The sequence below is a fragment of the Ictidomys tridecemlineatus genome, chromosome 9 (genome assembly GCF_052094955.1).
Source record: "Ictidomys tridecemlineatus isolate mIctTri1 chromosome 9, mIctTri1.hap1, whole genome shotgun sequence".
Taxonomy (NCBI): Eukaryota; Metazoa; Chordata; class Mammalia; order Rodentia; family Sciuridae; genus Ictidomys; species Ictidomys tridecemlineatus.
This window is the reverse complement of record NC_135485.1, coordinates 54425011-54444085: the sequence shown is the minus strand read 5'-3', so window position 1 is coordinate 54444085 and position 19075 is coordinate 54425011. Positions and strand designations below refer to the sequence as shown.

General features: G+C 36.3%; 1 protein-coding gene across 7 annotated transcripts in view; it reads left to right on the top strand.

Moving 5' to 3' along the window:
- The window catches only part of Adamts3 (ADAM metallopeptidase with thrombospondin type 1 motif 3), a 223432-nt gene that overhangs the window by 95028 nt on the left and 109329 nt on the right, over positions 1-19075 (top strand). For all 7 annotated transcript variants that reach the window (XR_013425814.1, XM_005333257.5, XM_021731648.3 and 4 more), the window contains exon 4: positions 15255-15414. Coding sequence is in view for 6 of the 7 variants with exons in the window: in XM_005333257.5 (XP_005333314.2) it covers positions 15255-15414 (160 nt within the window). In the remaining variant the exon portion in view is untranslated. The remainder of the gene's footprint in view (positions 1-15254; positions 15415-19075) is intronic.

Below are 19075 nucleotides of genomic sequence, written 5' to 3'. Positions count from 1 at the left end.
GCCAGGCAGGGAAAGTAGAAACAAATACTCAGCGTCTCCTATCCTGTCACATGGAGGATGCTGTGGGAGGATTTCATGACCCAGACTCAGAAGCAGTGCATATCACTCCTATCCATATTCTACTGGCTGGTATTTGGATATATCCAATTGTAGAGGAGGCTGGGAAATGCAGTTCTGCATGCCTAGGAAGAAGTGGCAAACACAGATATTGGTGAATTGCAGTAGCCTCTGCTACAGAGGGTCAGAAATGACTCCCAATTTTATGTTGGGACACTTGGTAGACTGTTTAGGAAGCTATCTTGGGCTGGCTTTCTCTCTCCCTCCCTCCCTTCCTTCTTTCCTTCCTTCCTTCCTTCCTTCCTTCCTTCCTTCCTTCCTTCTTTCCTTTCTTTCTTTCTTTCTTTCTGATTGAACTCAAGGAGACTCAACCACTGAACCACATCTCCAGCCCTATTTTTGTATTTTATTTAGAGATAGGGTTTCACTGAGTTGCTTAGTGCTTCGCTTTTGCTGAGGCTGGCTTTGAACTCCACATCCTCCTGTCTCAGCCTCTGGAGCCGCTGGGTTTACAGGCGTGCATCACAATGCCCAGCTTGGGATTTCTTCTTGATTGTTAACTTCTTTATCATTTAATTTCTAGCTTCCCCCCACCCCTCTCTCTCTCTCCTCTATTTATAGGTTCTGTCTTGGTTAAATTAGAGTATACAGATCTTATGTATCTCCTCTGCCCATTTCCCTCTCCCAGATATCCCTTTACTCTGCTTTGTTTTCTTTATCATATTTATCACTATATCAAAATATAACATTCATATACATGTTTACTTCTTTATTACCCTTGCTATATTCACACTTAATGGAGCAGCAACTATCATGTTCCTCCCTATATAGTAGTTTCTGGAACAATAAATGACACATAGTAGGGACTCAGAAATATTTCTCCAGTGGAAGTGTCAGTGGATCCCATGACACTGTTAGCCATGGTGTTATAATTCTTGCTTCCCAATCCTGTTCATGCCCCATGGGGGTTCTGTGGCTTTGCTTGTCTCTCTCCTTACAACATATTCTTTCCTTTCTCTAGTTTGATTTGATTTGTCTTTTACTTTTGGGGTATTTTAATTAGTCTAATGAAATAAATCTCACTGATGGAAAAAAAAAAGCCACCCTAAAGTCATAATTTAACAGTCCACGTTCCATACTCCAATTTCTTTCTGCCTGGTTATTAGTTTTTGTTACTGGTGTCTGTGAAGTTCCTTTGCAATGGTTCCCATTCATTTCTGTTATAACATCTTGCCTCGTGTCAGGATTTACCTTCTATTCCAGCATTAAATTTTCCCTTGAGTTCTTACAGCAGTCTTGGATGAGTTGTCTCTATTACCAAACATTCCTTCTCTTCGCTCTACAACTTGGAACGGTTAAAATCATGCTTAGGATCAGTTTTTGCTATTATTGTTTGGATGTACTTTCTCTACCTTAACTCTAACTTCATTCCTCCAGGTTTTATTGATGTGTAAAAAATCACCTCAAACAATCGCTGTTTTACTGTGCATATGGATTTTGTGTGTTAGGAATTCGAAAAGGCTACCTGCGGATGGCTTGTCTTTGCTGCAGAATGTCTGTGTCATTTGAGAATTGTTTAAGAGGCTGAGTGATTGGAGTGGCTGAGCCTTGAACCCTCTGGAGGTTTCTTTACTCATATTTCTGGTGTCTGGGCTAAACTGATCCTGAAGCTTGGAATATCATGAGAGTGACCTTATGGCTTGGGATTCTCACAGTTTGGCAGCTGGGTTCCTAGAGAAACATTTGGAGACATTGATTTACAAGAGGGAGGCCGAAGCTGCAAGGTGTCCTCTCATTGAGGCTCAGAAGTAATACTTCCACCACGTTCTTTTGGTTCCAAACCAGCCAGGAAGCTGGCCTGGATTCAGTTTCCTGGGTGGGCATCTACACTCTTATCTCTTGGTGATGGAGCCCCAAAGTCTGAGAAAACCATGTAAGGTGGGGAGTAATTGTGTTATGGTCATCTCTGGGAATTATAATCTGCCACAGGGCCTATGTCTAATTCATGGTATTTCCTCTGTTTAGCTCAAAGAGTTTGAAATGCCCTGAGGTTTATTCGTTGTTGTCCTATGACCAGAAGCATTGCACTATCTGGGAATTTATTAGAAATATTGAATTTCTGACCACTGAATGGTCAGAAATCTGCATTGTGGCAAGATCTCCGGCTCTTTCATTTGCATTTTAAAGCTTGAGCAACACTTCTCGGTGGACAGGCACCCTAATGTGGGCCTTCCTTAGCCATCAGCAGGAGAGGGCAAACCAGCTTAAGGGAGAGTGGAGCTTGTCAGGAATGAACTCCTATGTACAAACAGAATTTCCATATTTTCTGTCTGCCATTACTATTTTAACTCTGTTAATGTTGACTGTAATCTAGCTTATCTTTTAGGAATAGTGACTATATCTTTAATATGTATCCTCAAAATGAATATGACAGTCTCAGATTTTAATAATTATTGATCAGATCACTAATATCCCTGAAGAAGGATTGGAACAGCCATGTACTTTGGTATGTATAATAATGTTAGTTTGAATAATTTGTAAGATAATAAAGTTAAGCCCTTTGGAGTTTTATATTTTCCTTAAACATTTCTTTCATTGTTGGAATTTGTGAAGCTTTGTATAACGGCTAGTAGTTGGCAGATATTTATTTTCTACTGAATGAAAGAATATGATTTTTTTTAATATAGCTGTAAAATTTATACCTTGAGTCATGCTGGAAACTCATAAAAACCTGAGAAATGTATGTAGTATTTATTATATCTGACTCGATGACTATTATGTATTTTAATAATTATCTTGACTTTAATTCATAGATTCCATTTATTCATGTTTCCTTTTGATTTAGTCATCTTAAAATTTCTTTCTGAGTAAGGAAATAAATATAGAAAACTTTGAGTATGGGAATAAATATAGAAAACTTTGATTGGCACATTATTTTAAAGCCCTTTTTCTCAAACTGTAATTTCCCGACAACTTCTGTTTGAAGCACCAGCAGTGCTGGTTCAGTTGCAGATTTCTAACGCCCATCCCATTTCTTCTGAATCAGACTCTCTGGAGTTTGGAACATGGAAAACTCTCTGAGGTTGGGACCTAAATTCTATGACACACTAAAGTTTGCTACCTACTTTCCTTAGGAGTTAATTTATATTAGTTTCATAATCATATTTTAGGTTATTGTGGTAATAAGTAGGTCTTGGGATATTGGCAGGGGTGAAGATTTTCAAATTCATCTTTCCTAGGAGCTCTAATATTAGAATGTAATTTTAATAAAAGAATAATTGAATTAGAAGACATCTTAGAGAGTACCCGAGTCAAAGTCTCATAATTTTTGAGATGAAATAACTGTAGAAGTCATACTACTTAGTAGCAAAGCTGTAATAAGATCCTGTGTCAACCAAGCTGGTGTCCCTCCTTTTCAAAGACTTGGCAGGTTCATCTTATCGTTAAATCTGGCAGTTAGTAGGTATGTTAATGGCAAGATCAGAAAGGAAGTATGCAGCATTTAATCATAAGAGATCTATTGATTATATTAATCAAATTAATGTTTGCATCTGTGATCCTATCTGGGCTTTATCTAGTTTAAGTCTAATTTTGGGGATTTTTCTTATATGTTCTTATAAACCTCATGACTCTTATAAACTTAGGTAAATGCCTTATCATGAAAAATTCAACAGATATGCTAGGGGATTATTTATTCTCTTTATGTAAAGGAGCCAAGGTTTTTGTAAAATGAATAAAATATTTCAGATATCATTAATTTCATAAATGTTAAATAAGAAAAGGATTTACTAGAGATTTTTAATACTTTCTGAAAATTAGTATAAAACCTCTTTTCCCCCTTCTCCAAATTCAATTCCCTTCACATGTTTCCTCCTTTTCTTCACTTCTTATTTTCTTAACTCATTCACTGTGCCTCTTAAGGTATTGTGAGAGAGTGCTGGCCAATTCATGCCCGTGCCTTAGCTCTATTTCTCATGGTCTCATTTGCCAAGGGACAGAGAAGTGCACTTAAGCCTCCACCATAATCAGTTCAGTTAAAAGGCAATTTCCACAGTTGTCTATGTCAGTAGCAGCAGAGGCTTGGAAAGAGTGCTTGACACTGATGCGGGAGAACATGGTAGAATTTTTTGGACTCTCTTATCTCAAGTGAGAAGTTCTTGCAATCTTCAGCTTGGTCGGTTTTCAGTTTCATTAGAATTGTAAATGGCAGTGATAACTTGGGGACTGGCCTGTGTGAGAAATATAGTGGGAAGGAAGTAGGACCATCCCACTAAAGGCTTCTGAAAATCGCCTCTGCTAACCCTTGACATTTGTCAGACTTGATCTGAAGAACTTGAAGATAATTCATTTGTATTGTTTTAAATCCTTACACTTGTGGTGATATATTACAACAACAATATAAATATAATGAAAGGGCTGATTCTTTTTTTTCCAGCCAATTAACTTTGTTTTTAGGAGGAATTGAAGTAGAGAAAAGTAGAATATGTACTTGTTTGATATTCTTATTTGGTTTGCTTTATGTTTTTTGAAGCAATAACAGGAAAAATTCTGCTTTGATTCATATTTGTCTTTTTTAATGATTAATGAAATTAATCAGCTTGCGTATGTGCATTTATTGATGTAGATGACTTCCTAGTGACATAGATTGAACATTCAAAATAAAATACATTTTATATATTTTACATTTGTGTATACATTGTACATTATCAATCACTAAGAAATTAAAGAAAAGCAATACTTAGGCTTATGAACTGTCACATGTTACCTAGAATAATAATGAATTCTAGTATTTGTGCAATATTGGATAAAGATAAACATTATTAATAGTTTCATTCTATAATTTGCAAATTTTCAGAAAATTATGCTTTCTTATTTCAGATTAAACTATATTTTTTTTAAGTTTTAGCTTGAAGTAGAGGACATATAGTTCATCTAACAACTGTTCATCCTTTTAATATGACAAAGAATACGTGGCAGTTTATATGCATTCACATAATAATAAGAAATAGAAAAATAGAATAAGACTTCAAGAAGAGGAAATAAGAAAAAGAAAAATAAGAGCTAAGAGAAAGTTAATTCCTGAGGATTCATGGTATGAGCTTGTCCTCAGGGAAGGGTCCAGATTTGACTCAGTTTTCTCACAGATACTGATTAATTATATAATATACAGTGCTTGTGACTGAAATGAACTGCTTTTGGGGAGAAGTGAAATTGTTTCTGTTACTAAAATGTATGAGTTTTTTTTTCTTTTCTTCTTCTTCTTTTTTTTTTTTCCCCTGAATTCTCACAAACAAACAGTGTGATGTTAAAGAGATCTCAACAACAGTGTCACTACAGTGACAAGATTCCCAGGGCTCTTCTTGTATAATCTCTCCTGTTTATAAGTCAGTGTTTCAGCATTTCAGTTTCATTGAGTAAAAACAATCCTCTAAGGTTCTCAAATAGCTGTGGCCAGTCTTTAAATGGAGATCTGCCAGGTAGTGAAGATTAGAAAGATCTAGAGGAATTAATCTAGATCTATGGAAATCCCAGAGGCCTTCAGGAAATCTTCCTAAAATTTTATTTCTTGCAACCTATATTTTGATAAGACTCAGGCAGCTGAGGACTGAAGTTTATACTGTCTAATTAAGGAACTGAAATAGGGATGTCCAATGTCACTAGGGTCTTGTTCATGCTGAGCAAGTGCTCTACCAATGAACTACGTGCTCCCTTGCTTTTTAGAGACAGTGTCTTGCTCAGTTGCCCAGTCTTACCTCAAACTTGTGACCCTCCCTCCTCAGCCTCCTGAGTAGCTGGATCACAGATGTGTACCACCCACCACCATGCAGCAGTTTTGGTTTTTTTTTTTTAAAGTTTCGTATTCCATCCATAATATATGCCTGCCTGAAGAATGTGTTCACTCCCTTTATGGAGGGGATTCTGCAGATGTACATTTAGTGTTATCTACTTGCAAGGGATTATGTTAGGTGGTGCTACTGAGTAAAGAAAGCATCCAGAAAGCATGGACAGAATCTTGAGTGAAATGCTGGCCAAACCCAAGTAAAAACCTGTTTTCAAATCAGATTTATATTTGGGTTCAGATGCCATCTTATTCAATATTTCTTAATTTCTAGGCACTGTTAACACGTATAATTATAATGTGAGGTTGACAGTGTTAAGTAGTATAAAGAAAGATAAAATGCTGGTATAAAAAGATATAAAAAGTACTTCTGGTTTTGGCATAAAGGAAGTGGAATGGCTTAGGAGATATTTTAATTACCTCTGAATTTTCCTAAACTCTATCTGAATGCTTTCAATAGAAAAATGGAGTTTTTGGCTTATAAATACAGCTTCAAATCAGTTCAACTTACTCTACTTTCCATCCCATTGCTACCATTTTCCCTTCCACAGTGTCTTCTCTATAGAAAATCTGAGGATACCATTGAAATGCCCCTTGCAAGTCAGGAGCAGTTGAGAAATTATCTTCATGTAATACCATCTGTCCATTCTAATAATGATATAGGAATAAGACAATATGTTTGCTTGGCACACTGATAGGATAAGTGTTTGAGGAGCACATTGGAAGAGTAGTTACCAAGATGTTATTATACCATTAAGGTATGATGATAGTTTTTTTTGAATGTGATACTTGCAATTATTGTCTCTCACACAAACTAATATAACATTATTTTGTTATCTTCTGCTTTTTTGTGTATTGACTTAGTATAAGACTATAGCTAATTTATCATAAAATGATGAACATGGTAACTATGGAAGGCTTTGTGTCATAAAGGCCAATTTATAAAATATTACCTTGACATCATACATAAGTTTTAGCTGAGTTATATATTATTCATTTTGTGCATACTTCATGGAATGTAAAAAAGGCCTATCTAATTCTGTTCTCCTTTCTTAATAGATTTGAAAACTGTAGTGAAACAATTTTTAGGTGTCACAATTAAAAATGGAGTACTTCTGTGGTATAATTCTTTTTTTTTTTTTTTAGAATATCTGGCTTAGAATTTCCAAGGATACCTTAGTAATTTTTGAAAGAACATTTTAATGTCTTTAGACTGAGTTTTTTCATCATAAATCAAGATAAATACAATTTAATCTTTTCTTGGTAACTGATATTTATTATTATAACAAAAATTAGTCTTTTATATTTCTTGTAGGAGTAGTTTATGAAAAAAATTGTAGACATTATCTCATCTGAAATTCCCAATATCCTACACCCATTTTTCACATTTGCCATTTACACTCTGATGAGGATTAGGAGATCATCTAACCTAATATATTAAAAAGGGGTGTCAATATAGCTATGAGCATCCTTCCTACTGAATCGAGAGTATGACCCATGGGATGATTTCTTCAGTCCTCAGAGGCTATCTGACTTAATTCTGGATTCTTGGCAGTCTTTGAGTTGAGCAATAGAGCTTGGAAGAGTTGACTAGATGGAAAGGGAATCATGCAGCTGGCTTTTGAGCATAAATAATTGTTTTATAAATATCCCCTCCAAAATGCTGACTAGGAATCTATATGAAGAATTTAAATCAGATCTTTAAAAAATGTGCTTAATCCTGGTTTGAATAACAAGCATCTTCTTTAATAAATTAATGTTGAGACTGGGCACGGTGGTGCAGACCTTTAATCCCAATGACTTGGGAGGCTGAGGCAGGAGGATAAGTTCTAGGCCAGCCTCGGCAACTTACAGAGACCCTAAGCAACTTAGTGAAACCCTATCTCAAAATTAAAGAAAAAAATTAAAGAGGGGGTGAGTGGGGATATAGTTCAGTGGTAAAGCACCTTTGGGTTATATCCCTGGTCCCACCCCCATACTCCCCAAAATAAAATAAAACCAGTGTTGGAGTTTGGAAAATAATTAGGGAAATATATATGTATTTCCCATATTGTTGCATGGGATAAGAATGGTAAGTGTGGAAGATTTTGTGTCATAAAGGCCAATTTATAAAATATTACAACTTAATATCATACATAAGTGACATTAACGATCAATTAAAAATGATAGTGTATGTTTAAATAGAATCCCTTAGGGACATATGTAAACTTATGTGTGAAATTTCTAAAACTTCCAAGTTATAATTTAAAGTTATAATTTAAATGTTTCTGGCAGCACTATTTATAATGTTAGTACTTAGAATGCCACGATCCTGCCTTTTTAAATTTTATACACATTGGGTTTTATTCCTGTAAGTAACTCCATTGTTTATGTAATAAATATATCCTGTGAAATTAAACCAGGGGGGCCTGAGGACAGAGTGTGAGTTATTTAATATTAGGGTGTGACAATGCATGGTCTTAGAACTTCCAAAAACATTCGTTGAGTGGGTGATGACCTACATGAGTACCTTAGTGGATAAAAGAACCTTCAGTGTTAGTACTGAAGAGTTTCCCCTATTCAATATGCATGGGTCAATCTTGTCTGAAGAAACAGGTACTTTTTAAATAGTCCTTCCAGTTTTGGTAACTACTGAGGGAGAAAAATCTTCCCAGTGTGGTGGGAAGAGCTACAGAAGCATCTACTTTTAATGGCTAAGAATATATTCTAGGATCCGAAAGGTGTGAATTTACCACCTGCTATTTCTATAACTCTGTAATATCCTTTTAGCCTCCACTACTCTGATTAGTCACTTTTATCTAGTTTCTTCACATTCTTCATTCATACTTTGCATCTTCTTTACTGCATTTACTATACTTTGGTAAAACTCTATGCTGCTTAGGTACCCTGACACTCTTGTAGGTCCTTATCCTCTCTCTCCCTGTTTCTTTTTATTCCACTTGTCCTTGTCTTATATATTTTTTTCCCATCCCTTTCAACTAGCAGTTACCTATCTACAGCCAGGTACTGTTCTACAACCTGGAATGTCACAATAGTGAATATGACAAAGCCATGTCAACATGGAGCTTAATGTTCCAAAAGATGACAGTCTTTTAGTTAATGTCTTAAAGCAACAAAGACAAGACAGAATGAAGGGGAAGCTAAGTTCCTCAGTTGGGGTAGTTCAGTGATTCTAGGCCCCATGGGGTGGAGCATAAAGAAGCAAGGTGGAGAGTTAGTGCAAGCCAGAAAAGTGGACAGGGCCAAGCCATTTGAGGCCTTGTAGGTTGTTGTTCAAAGCTGAGATTTTAGGAATTTTCTAAGTGGTAATTTCCTAAGGATATGTGAGCATTTTCTAAGGTTTTCTATTAGCCTTCCCACAAATCTCTTTATGAACTGTTATTCTTCATTTCTTTTTCTTAATTTTAATTTAATATAATTTGACAATGCATGAAAACAGAAAAGTTCATTTCTTTTAACAGCTTTAGTTATTGCTTCTGAGAAGATACTTTTCAAATTCAATGTATTTGTGGTTATGGGCATTTTTATGAATCACATTCCTGCATTTCTCCACTGATTGTTGGAACATTGCAACACCACTTCAGATGAACATGGTTAAAACCAAATGGCCTAACTCCTTCTTCCTGCCGTCCTGCTTTCCCTTTTGGTTTTTCAGTTTCCATGAAGGAAAGCATTATTTCCTGGTCACCCATCTTCAAAATTTAGGAAAGATCTTGGATTGCACCTTTGTCTTTTCCTTCCTCATTTTTTTCTTTGTTCATTTAGAACTTATTCATTGAGGATCTGGTTTGTGCCAGGTACTGTTTTAGACATTTGAGATACAAAGTGAACAAAATGGACCAAAAGTAATTCCAGACTTGAAGGGCAGGGGATAGGGAACCGATGCTCAGTGAACAATGAACTTGATAAGTTGTTATGCTGTCTAGAAGTTTAGAGGGACCAAGTCTACATGGGTGAAAACAGTAGAAGAGGGAAAAATCTGGTATGCTGAGCTGGGGAAGCAAGTGGGTAGTCAGGAGTGCTTTTTTGATAAGTTAAACATAACCAAGGATTTAGAAGAGGTTGTATGAGTTAGGCCTCTGTAGTCCCAGGGAAGAGAGTTCTAAGTAAAGAGCCAGTGCAAAGGCCTTGAAGAGAAGAGGGACATGTCTGGGCCACCCATGGATCAGCAGGGAGCCCTTGTGGCTAGACAGGAGCTGGCAAGGGCAGAGTGAGAGGAGAGGGAGACCTGAAGGTGGAGGGCAGATATCCTCAAAGGAACTTGAAGGGATTCTGATTCCCAAACTGAGTGAGAAGGGTGGATGTCACAGGGTCCTGAGTAAATGAGCTTACACTTTGAAAGGCACCGAAATCACACTAAAATTTGTCCCTTCTTTCTCTTCCCCCTTTCTCTTCCCATTGCCACTTCTGCCACCTGGACTGTTATTTTGGCCTCTTGTTGCCTCGTCTTCCATCTGGTACTTAGTCATCAGAAAACTGAACACAGACCCTTTTTCTAGGCTGTGTGATCATATTTTTTTATTTTTCCTGGATTCTCCATTTCTACCTGTTAATATTAGCACTTAAGGCTATGGCTCCTCACATCCTTGTTCCCAGAGTGCCCCAATACACTCACTCACTGTCCTCAGGTGTGCCATGAAGTTTAGATGTCAGCTCCAGCTGAACTCTCTTACCTCATGTCACCAGCATAGCGAGCCTCCCAAATTTGGAAAACTATTGTTAAAGTCTCTAAAAATTTCTCAGCCTCTCATTTATACCATTCATTCATGTAGTTTATCCATCAAGAATTTATTGAATACAAATTTTGTTCCAGCAGTCGTGCTTCTGCTTAAGGATTCAAAGACTGATTAAGATGAACATGTTCATCTCAGGAGCTGATAGTACTGAGAGGCTGAGAAGAATAATTATTAACATGCAGATAAGCACAACCCTGAAATTTATGCTAAGGACCATGAAAGAAAAGAACATATTGCTCCTAATCAGAATGGTTAGTTAAAATGGTCCCTGATTTAGATGAAGCACCTACTTTCTGTGGGGTGATGGGGAGAGAAAATCACTTTCAAAGAAGTAACAGGTTAGGTGAGACCCAGAGAATATAAAATAGCCAGCTAAGGAAAGTGTAGCATGGTGGGAATGGGGCCTCTAAGCAGAATAAATAGCATTGCAAAGGTTTGGGGCTACAAGGCACCTGAGACTATCAAAGGCAAAACAGAACTGCAGCGGGGTTCTACATCTGGGGCCACATGAGTGCAGCCAGAGTACGCTTCTCGAGGCTGGTGGGCAGGGCCACATAATGCAGGACCTAGAAGGCTGTGGTAATGATTGTGGTTTTAAGGGCAATGGGAAGCAATTGAAGTGTTTTTAAGCAAGAGAATGACATGAGCTTATTTGAGGTTGAGACTTCCATCTGTTCATCAAAATGTGTTTGCCTCTTCTCCCTGGGCATACAGCCAGATTACATTTCCTGGCCCTCTTCACAGTTGGCCGTGAGCCATGTAACTGTATCCTACCCAGGGAGTACAAAACTTGTAAATATCATAACTAGGACTGGCTCGTAAAAGTCTCCCATGGGCTTCCTCCTTTTTCCTGCTGAATGGGCAGACTTTGGACCCATATGGAAATGGCAGAACCACTGTCAGACTGGACCCTCACACCTAACTGGAGCAGGATCCAGCCCAGCTGACTGGATCCTGAGTCTTCATTTGAGCACGAAAGAAGAAGCCCTGATGTTTTGAGCCTGATGTGCTCAGCCCATTTGTTAATCACATCCTGGTTAGTCCAGATTGATATAATATTTGAAAGGTCAATCTTGGTGAAGACTGAGACTTGTCAACAATAGCAGTTGTCGACGTTAAAGTTTATTGCAATGTGTTCCATGGAAATTTTGGTTGAAATAGATACTATATAATTGTGGATAAAACATCATTATGTCTTACTGATATTCTGCTCTGTGTAGTGAGATTATGAAAGGGGGAAAAATCTTACTGCATTTGATTCTCAACTCTAGTATTAGTATCACTCACTTTCTGGACTTTCCATAGCATACCCCATTGAATACCTTCAGGCATGTATTTATTATACTAGATTCAATCAACTGGAGGGTGGATGAGCTAAATCTTGTATTTCTTATTTTCTCTATGTCTAGTGCAGTACTTTTTTCATTAAACTTTGCTTACAGTAATGAATAAGTACTGACTCTCAGATTTCTTACCCATTGAGTTATTGGAGGTCATGTGCCAAGTGTCTAGCAAAATACCTGACATTGGGTACTTTATAAAGGAAAGAGATTTATTTAGCTCTAAACCATAGCACCCATCTCATAGCATGGTAGAGAAACAGAAAGGGAAATTTGCTGAGATCAGAGAGGGCCAAGCACATGGGGTACCTCACATTAAGAAAACAATCTGCTTTCTTAAGAACAACTTGATTCTCTAAAAACTACATTAACCCCTCCTGAGGGGTTTGCCCCCGGCCCCATTCCACTTCCAGTAGACTTTGCCTCTTAGAGACCCATGACTGCTAAATGCTGTTGTATTGGGAACCAAGCTTCCAGCACATGAGCCTCTGGAAACATACTCAGACCCTGTCTAAACTATAGCCCCTGTCTCTTGCCTTACCACTGATACTGCCTCAACCTGTCTTAAATATGTTTTGATTTCTTAGGGCGGTGTTTAATTTTATTAGATTTTGTTTTACCTGTGATCTAGGAGGGAATGTAACATCATGGGGTCTGAGAGTCGAGCGTTTGCGTAGATGGTATGGAGAAGTGTTTTCAGAAGGCACACGGGCTCACTACTTTAAGTAGGTTGTGCATTGCTCAAAGCTGCTGTTTCAGTGGCTCTATTTCTACCCAGAGTCAGGAACTCATCTCGGAAAATTGATAGAAACTACAAAAAGTCTCAAAGTAGTGAGTTTGTGTAACTCAAATGAACAACGATGAGCATCTAACTAAGAAAGCATTAGTGGAAAAGAAGGTTGGGAGAAGAATGTAGAAGACTGCAAAATACAGCAACTGAATGGATTTGGGGCCAAGAAAGGATTAGAATAATGATGAATAATGAAATTCCCATGCAGATTATTTTAGTCAGCTTTGTGTTGCTGTGACCAAAAGACCTGACAAGAACAACTTAAAGGAGGAAGGTTTCTTTTGGTTCATGGTTTCAGAGGTTCAGTCTATGGTTGGCTGACTCCATTGCTCTGGGTCCAAGGAAAAGCAGAACATCATGGTGAAAGGGCATGGTGGACAAAATCAGCTCAGGACACAGCAACTAGGAAGCAGAGAGAGCTCTGTTCACTAGGGACAAAGTCCAAACCCCAAAGGTATGTCCCCAGTGACTAGCCACCTTCAGCCAAACCCCACGTGCCTAAATTACTACCTACTTAATCCATATTAGTGGGTTAATCCACTGATTGAGTTACAGCTCTCACAATCTAACCATCTCACCTACAAATATACAAACACTCCTGCATTGTCTCACACGTGAGCTTTTGAGGAACTCCTCATATCTAAACCATAACATTTTGATGCCCATCAACTTAAAAAATTCAATTATGTATATCAGTAGATTTATATTCTCTAAGATAAAGACAATTAATTCTTCCTGCTAAAACAGAAACCGAACATTTTAGTGTTTTATTAACTTGTTCTATGTTTACTGTCTTTGTGTTTAGTATGGGTGTGTTTTTTGGACATTATTGACCCATTCATACTGAACAAGGGCAAAAGCCATGAGAATTGAAATTGCTGATAATAAGAGCCATAAAATTATGCCCATAATGATGAAGAGATTAAAATAGAACTTGTAAAGCATGAGAGAAATGGTGGAAATTTCATTTACAGGGGACACGAGTCTCTTGACAGTAGGAACAACACTGAACAGGGAAGAATTAATCATGCCACAAGTGAAAAGCACTGCATTTCACAGTGCAGTTGTAGGTTAAAAAAAATTAAACAAATGAGAAAAAAGACCCCACAAATATTGGAGTGTGCCTTTAGAAGACCAGCATTATTTTTGAATGCTACTAACTCAGTTGGTTTTTTAAATGTGAAGTCCAGTAGTGGTTCAGAACGTAGCACCAAGTACGGTGGAGAGCCTCAGCCATGTTTTCTCTTTATATGTACATGCATCAGTGTAGGTGTAGAAGTGGCATATGGAGAACCCATAACTTCTAAAACTGTCCCTGTGAGATGAACACAGGAGGAGCAGGAGTAGAGCACAGATGGTGGTAGAAGTGAGAATAGCAAGGAGGAGATAGATTTGTATGCAAAAGAAAAGATATAGGCTCAGTCTTTTTTATTTTTTGCTGGAAATATTTACTCTTTGATAAGGGTGGTCACCTTTCATCTCTGTGTTGACACTATAATGACAGAGACATTAGTACAATACTAGAAGTGGTGAGAAACGCTTCTCTTGCCTGTGTTCCGTAAGAGTCTCTGGCCTCATATGTGAAAACACAGAATAAATTAGGGGCCTTAGGAAAAAATTATACTTTACTTAAAATTTGATATACCTTTTCAAAGTAAATTCCAATTTACATAGCAACACATTGCTTACTCAATTTTGTTTTCAAGTAAATGTGTTGATTTTTAAATTAACACTACAGGTTACTGTATGACCTTTAAAGTGGAAGTATTGGCTTCAACTTCTTGACTTTAATGTGTTTTTTGATATTTAAGGAAGAACACTTTTTACACAAAATCATTTGTTTTCAACTATAGCACTGGATATATTTTGTTGATTTCTGACTAATTAAAAAGATGAAGTAGGGTTGGGAAAATACAGCCAATCCAGATGGAAGGAATGGGAGAGAACGGATAGGTTTTTCAGTGTAAACAAATGTGGCTGAAGAGGAAAAATGTAATGTGGGGTGTGTGTGTGTGTGTGTGTGTGTGTGTGTGTGTGTGTGTGTGTAATCATGAAGATGGATTAAGGTAGTATAAATGTGAGTTAACAAACATCCTTAACATGCATGGACAGCAGCTCCATGATAGGTTATTATGGGAAATTAGAGATGAAATGAAATTCCATAAGATTTCTTTTGTGAATAAAATAATATGTAGAATATAAATATATTTTTTTTGCAGTCTGAGGAAATAGATACATAGTATGACTTTTTTATTCTTATGTAAATTTTGTATTCTACCTTGTATGATTTTTTCATTCATGTCATATTTGAATTTATACCTTATGTGTATTACTGATACTTAATAGGTTAACCATTTTAAATTTATAGCCAAATGTGGAAAGAAAAAAATATAGTTTTCCCAAATTATATTCTTGCCATTTAAAAAGATATACTTGTGAGCTGAAAATGATAGTACTTCTTTTTTTAAATTAACATTTTATGTTTTCTCTAGGCTGGAATGATAAAAAGTGAGAATGAAGAATATTTCATTGAGCCTTTGGAAAGAGGTAAGCAGATGGAAGAAGAAAAAGGAAGGATTCATGTTGTCTACAAGAGATCAGCAGTAGAGCGGGCGCCCATAGACATGTCCAAAGACTTCCACCATTACAGAGGTAGGAATCTCTGACTAGACTTTATAATTAAACATATTAAGATACAATGAAAACGACCCTCTCATCATGAGTATAGAGAATATAATTGTCATGTACTCTTGTGTAATGTGCACGTGGCAAAATAAGTTTATATATCATGAAATGTGAATTTTCTTTTTAAAATGCATGAGCATATTTGATGGGTATTATTTTATTCCAGTCTATTAGTATATCTCCAATATGTTTTCATGATTACTTTTTAAAGTTTTATTTTAAAACGGTTTTAACTAACTTATGTTAAAATTTGAAAATATTTATGATTTCCAGAACTATCTAAGCTATGCATTATTAGTGTTATTTTTATAAGATCTGAAATGACATATAGTGGCACAACAGAGATCTGTGTTTTAAGACTACTGTGATAGCTATATTTGAAAGTAATTAAACTCTTTGACTTTATAATTTGTTTTGCAAAACTTTGTACTACTAGAAGGAGAATTCTATAGAATAGTAGAATTTTTTCTCAAAATAGGCTGGAGCCAATAAAGTGAACTATGGCACATGGAAATTTTCTATTTTTTTTTTCCTAATGAAATCTGAAAATGAATCAACATTAAGAAGATTGTCTTATATGTTACTTACTGAAGTTTCCTTTGTGGAAAAGAAAGAAAACTTAGGAATTTACATTTTTTACCAAATCTATATTTCTTTTGCTTGCCCAACTTTCTGAATTCAGGAAATTTCCTTGAAGAACATATGAGGGATAGAGACAGTTTTAATTACAGCATTAATTTGGCTCACAGATTACCTTTTGTGATTTGCTATGTAGTTATTAGTTTGATTTTCAAATACTACTGGCTTCCCTTCATCGGCTGCACTAATGAAATAGATCTTGTATGGTTCCCTTGAGCAGTATGTAATGTCCATCTTTATCCCCTTTATCCAGTAAAAGATCTTTAAAATGAATACAGCCTGAACATTTTTGAGAAATTTCTGTTTTGAAGAAAGAGAACTATGTTAATAAATGCAATGTTATGAAATATGTGCTTAACTTAAGTCATTCTGGTGTAACAGAACTGGAATGAGCTACACAGGCTGACTGTGAATAATAATTGTGAAACCATTTCGGACACTGTGGCTGTCCTCCTGTTGCTCCATCTGTCATAACTACAGGTCCACCAGGATGTACTCTATATCAATTCCTGAAGGTGTCTATTTCTGTAAATATTAGTCCTGTTACTTTTTATTGCTGTGATATTTACAAAAGGGAGAAATTACTTTTTCTGTGAAATAAGGAAATCACAAGACATTATTTTAATACCTATTGTATTTTTAGATAATGGAATAGGGAAAATTTTATAGTCAAGATGTATAACTTTAAAAGGATCACATGGGATTAAGGAAAATTGGAACATTATTATAGGAAATTATTAAAAATATCGGTTCCAGTAGCATGAACATGTTCAGTTTACAGTAAGGGTTATTTTTAAGAATGCAGACACTAAAGACTTTTGTTCTTCAGTCATGAAAAGAGGATTGCCTTATGGTAATAGTTGGCCAAAGAGTAACACATTTTGGAAAGGTTTTTAATTTTCATTGGCCATAGGTCAAAATAAATGGAATTCCTTTGTTAACTCTCAGTTACCTTCAATCTTGAACCAAAATAGAGTCCCTCAGTTCTCTTAAATAAATGTTCCAAGATGAACTTTAATGCAAACTTAATGGTTTTTTATTTTATTACTTATGAGATTTTAATTGAATTATGTTATGGGTAACATCAGTTTACCTTCTTTGAGAGTCTTAAACTGTGACCACCATATACATTAGAAATGTAACTTCTTGAGGGCAAATCCCAATTCAGAAGTTCAAGTACTAAATTTCTCACATTCCTCTGTCTCAAGATTTTATTTTAAGAGACATATGAGTCTTCAGTGAGTTGTAGTAAGAGGAATAAGATACTTGAGCTAAGGCTTACCTAGAAAGAAATGCATTGAGAACCATGTCTTCATATTTTTTTTTCTGACAGCAAGTCATCAGAAGAAATATTGATTATAAGCAAGCCATTCCTTACCCTGTGGGGTTTTGTTAGTGGGCCCCTATGATACTCTGTCATATTTTGCTAGTTATCATAGTACTTGCCTGGCTATATTTCTTACTTTGACAGTTAAGCTGCTACGAAGTATCTTAGATTTAGCTGTTTACTTTGTTGTGAATGTTCTAAGTTAAAACAGATTAGGAACTGAATTGGATAAGTAGAAGGGATGGAGTGATGGAGCCATATTGAACAGAGATTGAAATAAACACTGAAATTATGAAGGTTTGTGATGGAGAAGACCTCGAGGGTGGGGGCAGGGGAAGAGGAGAAGTAATCAAAGATCACTCAGAATTCTAACCTGTAGTACTTGAGAATTTTCTTTCTAGAATTAAGGTATATAAAAACAGCAACAGAAATAGGTTTGTTGGAAGCTGACAGGTGGGTATGATTTTAGAATAAACTTGATGATCTATTGGAACAGCAAGCAAATTGAAAAATGCATAATGTATTTTCGTAATCCTGTCCAGGGGCTTTACATGAATGACATTGAATACCTTACATACGTTTGTAGTAGGGATGAGTAGAGATTAGCTTGGGAGGCAGGTATCAGGTATTGCCTTGCAGGTGCTTGGAATGTCTCTGCTTGACTTTTTGTGCTCTTGTTCCCAACTGTGTCACAGCATCTGAAGGTGCACATGGCAAAGTATTGGAGGTACATGAAAGGCACTTGTTACTTACCACTATAGGTGAGGAGGAAACTATGCCCTAAGAGACGACAGTAATACTAGAATTCTAATACTAGATTCATAAAGTTCACCTCCGCTATTTAAAAAATTGGTATTTTTACCACACTCAGGAACCCTATGCTCTTGATCTTGGTCAAGTGCAAACATGTATTTTCATTCCCTATCTCCTAAAAATATTCATCTGAGTTTCTAATAAAAGTCACAGCTTTGAACCTGATGATAGAATGTATGATGTGTTTCAACAAGAGAAAAAAACCTCAACCAATTCAATATATAGTAGATTTCTGTTTCCTTGACTCTTAAAAGGAAAGCTGTATTCTTTTGAGCTGTGCAAAAAATTTGAAGAGCTGTTTAGAAATACACTGAAGTAACTAGTAAAATCAGAGATGCAGTGCTCTGCTTTTGTAGATTTACTGTTTCCAAAATGAGATCTAAAGCACTTTTACATCGGACAGTGAAAATCCTGGTCAGTATAGAGCCGACAGGTGTTCATTACATGAGCACAATCAGTGTCTGGCACTATCTTTTAGTTAAGACAACAAACATAAACTTGTCTAGTTCATCACAGTGGGAGAGTTTACTTCGTTTTCTTCTCTGATGTCTGCTGTAGGGTTATGGAAATCACATCCATTTTTGGCATTTTCAATTTGGACAAAATTATTTCTTACTTGGCTCTTATTTTTGAAATTTTAACAACAGATTCATAAAGTTTACCTCCGCTATTAAATCAATCGTTTGTCTAAAACTCAAATAAAAAAAATATACTGCTGACCACCTCTCAAGAATGCTTACATTGTCGTCATTAAGAAGCTCACGTTAGGCCGTCTGCTTTGGGGGGAGGTGAGACTGTACGATAGCATGACATCATTCAGCTTTTCATATTTTTTATTTAATCCCTAGG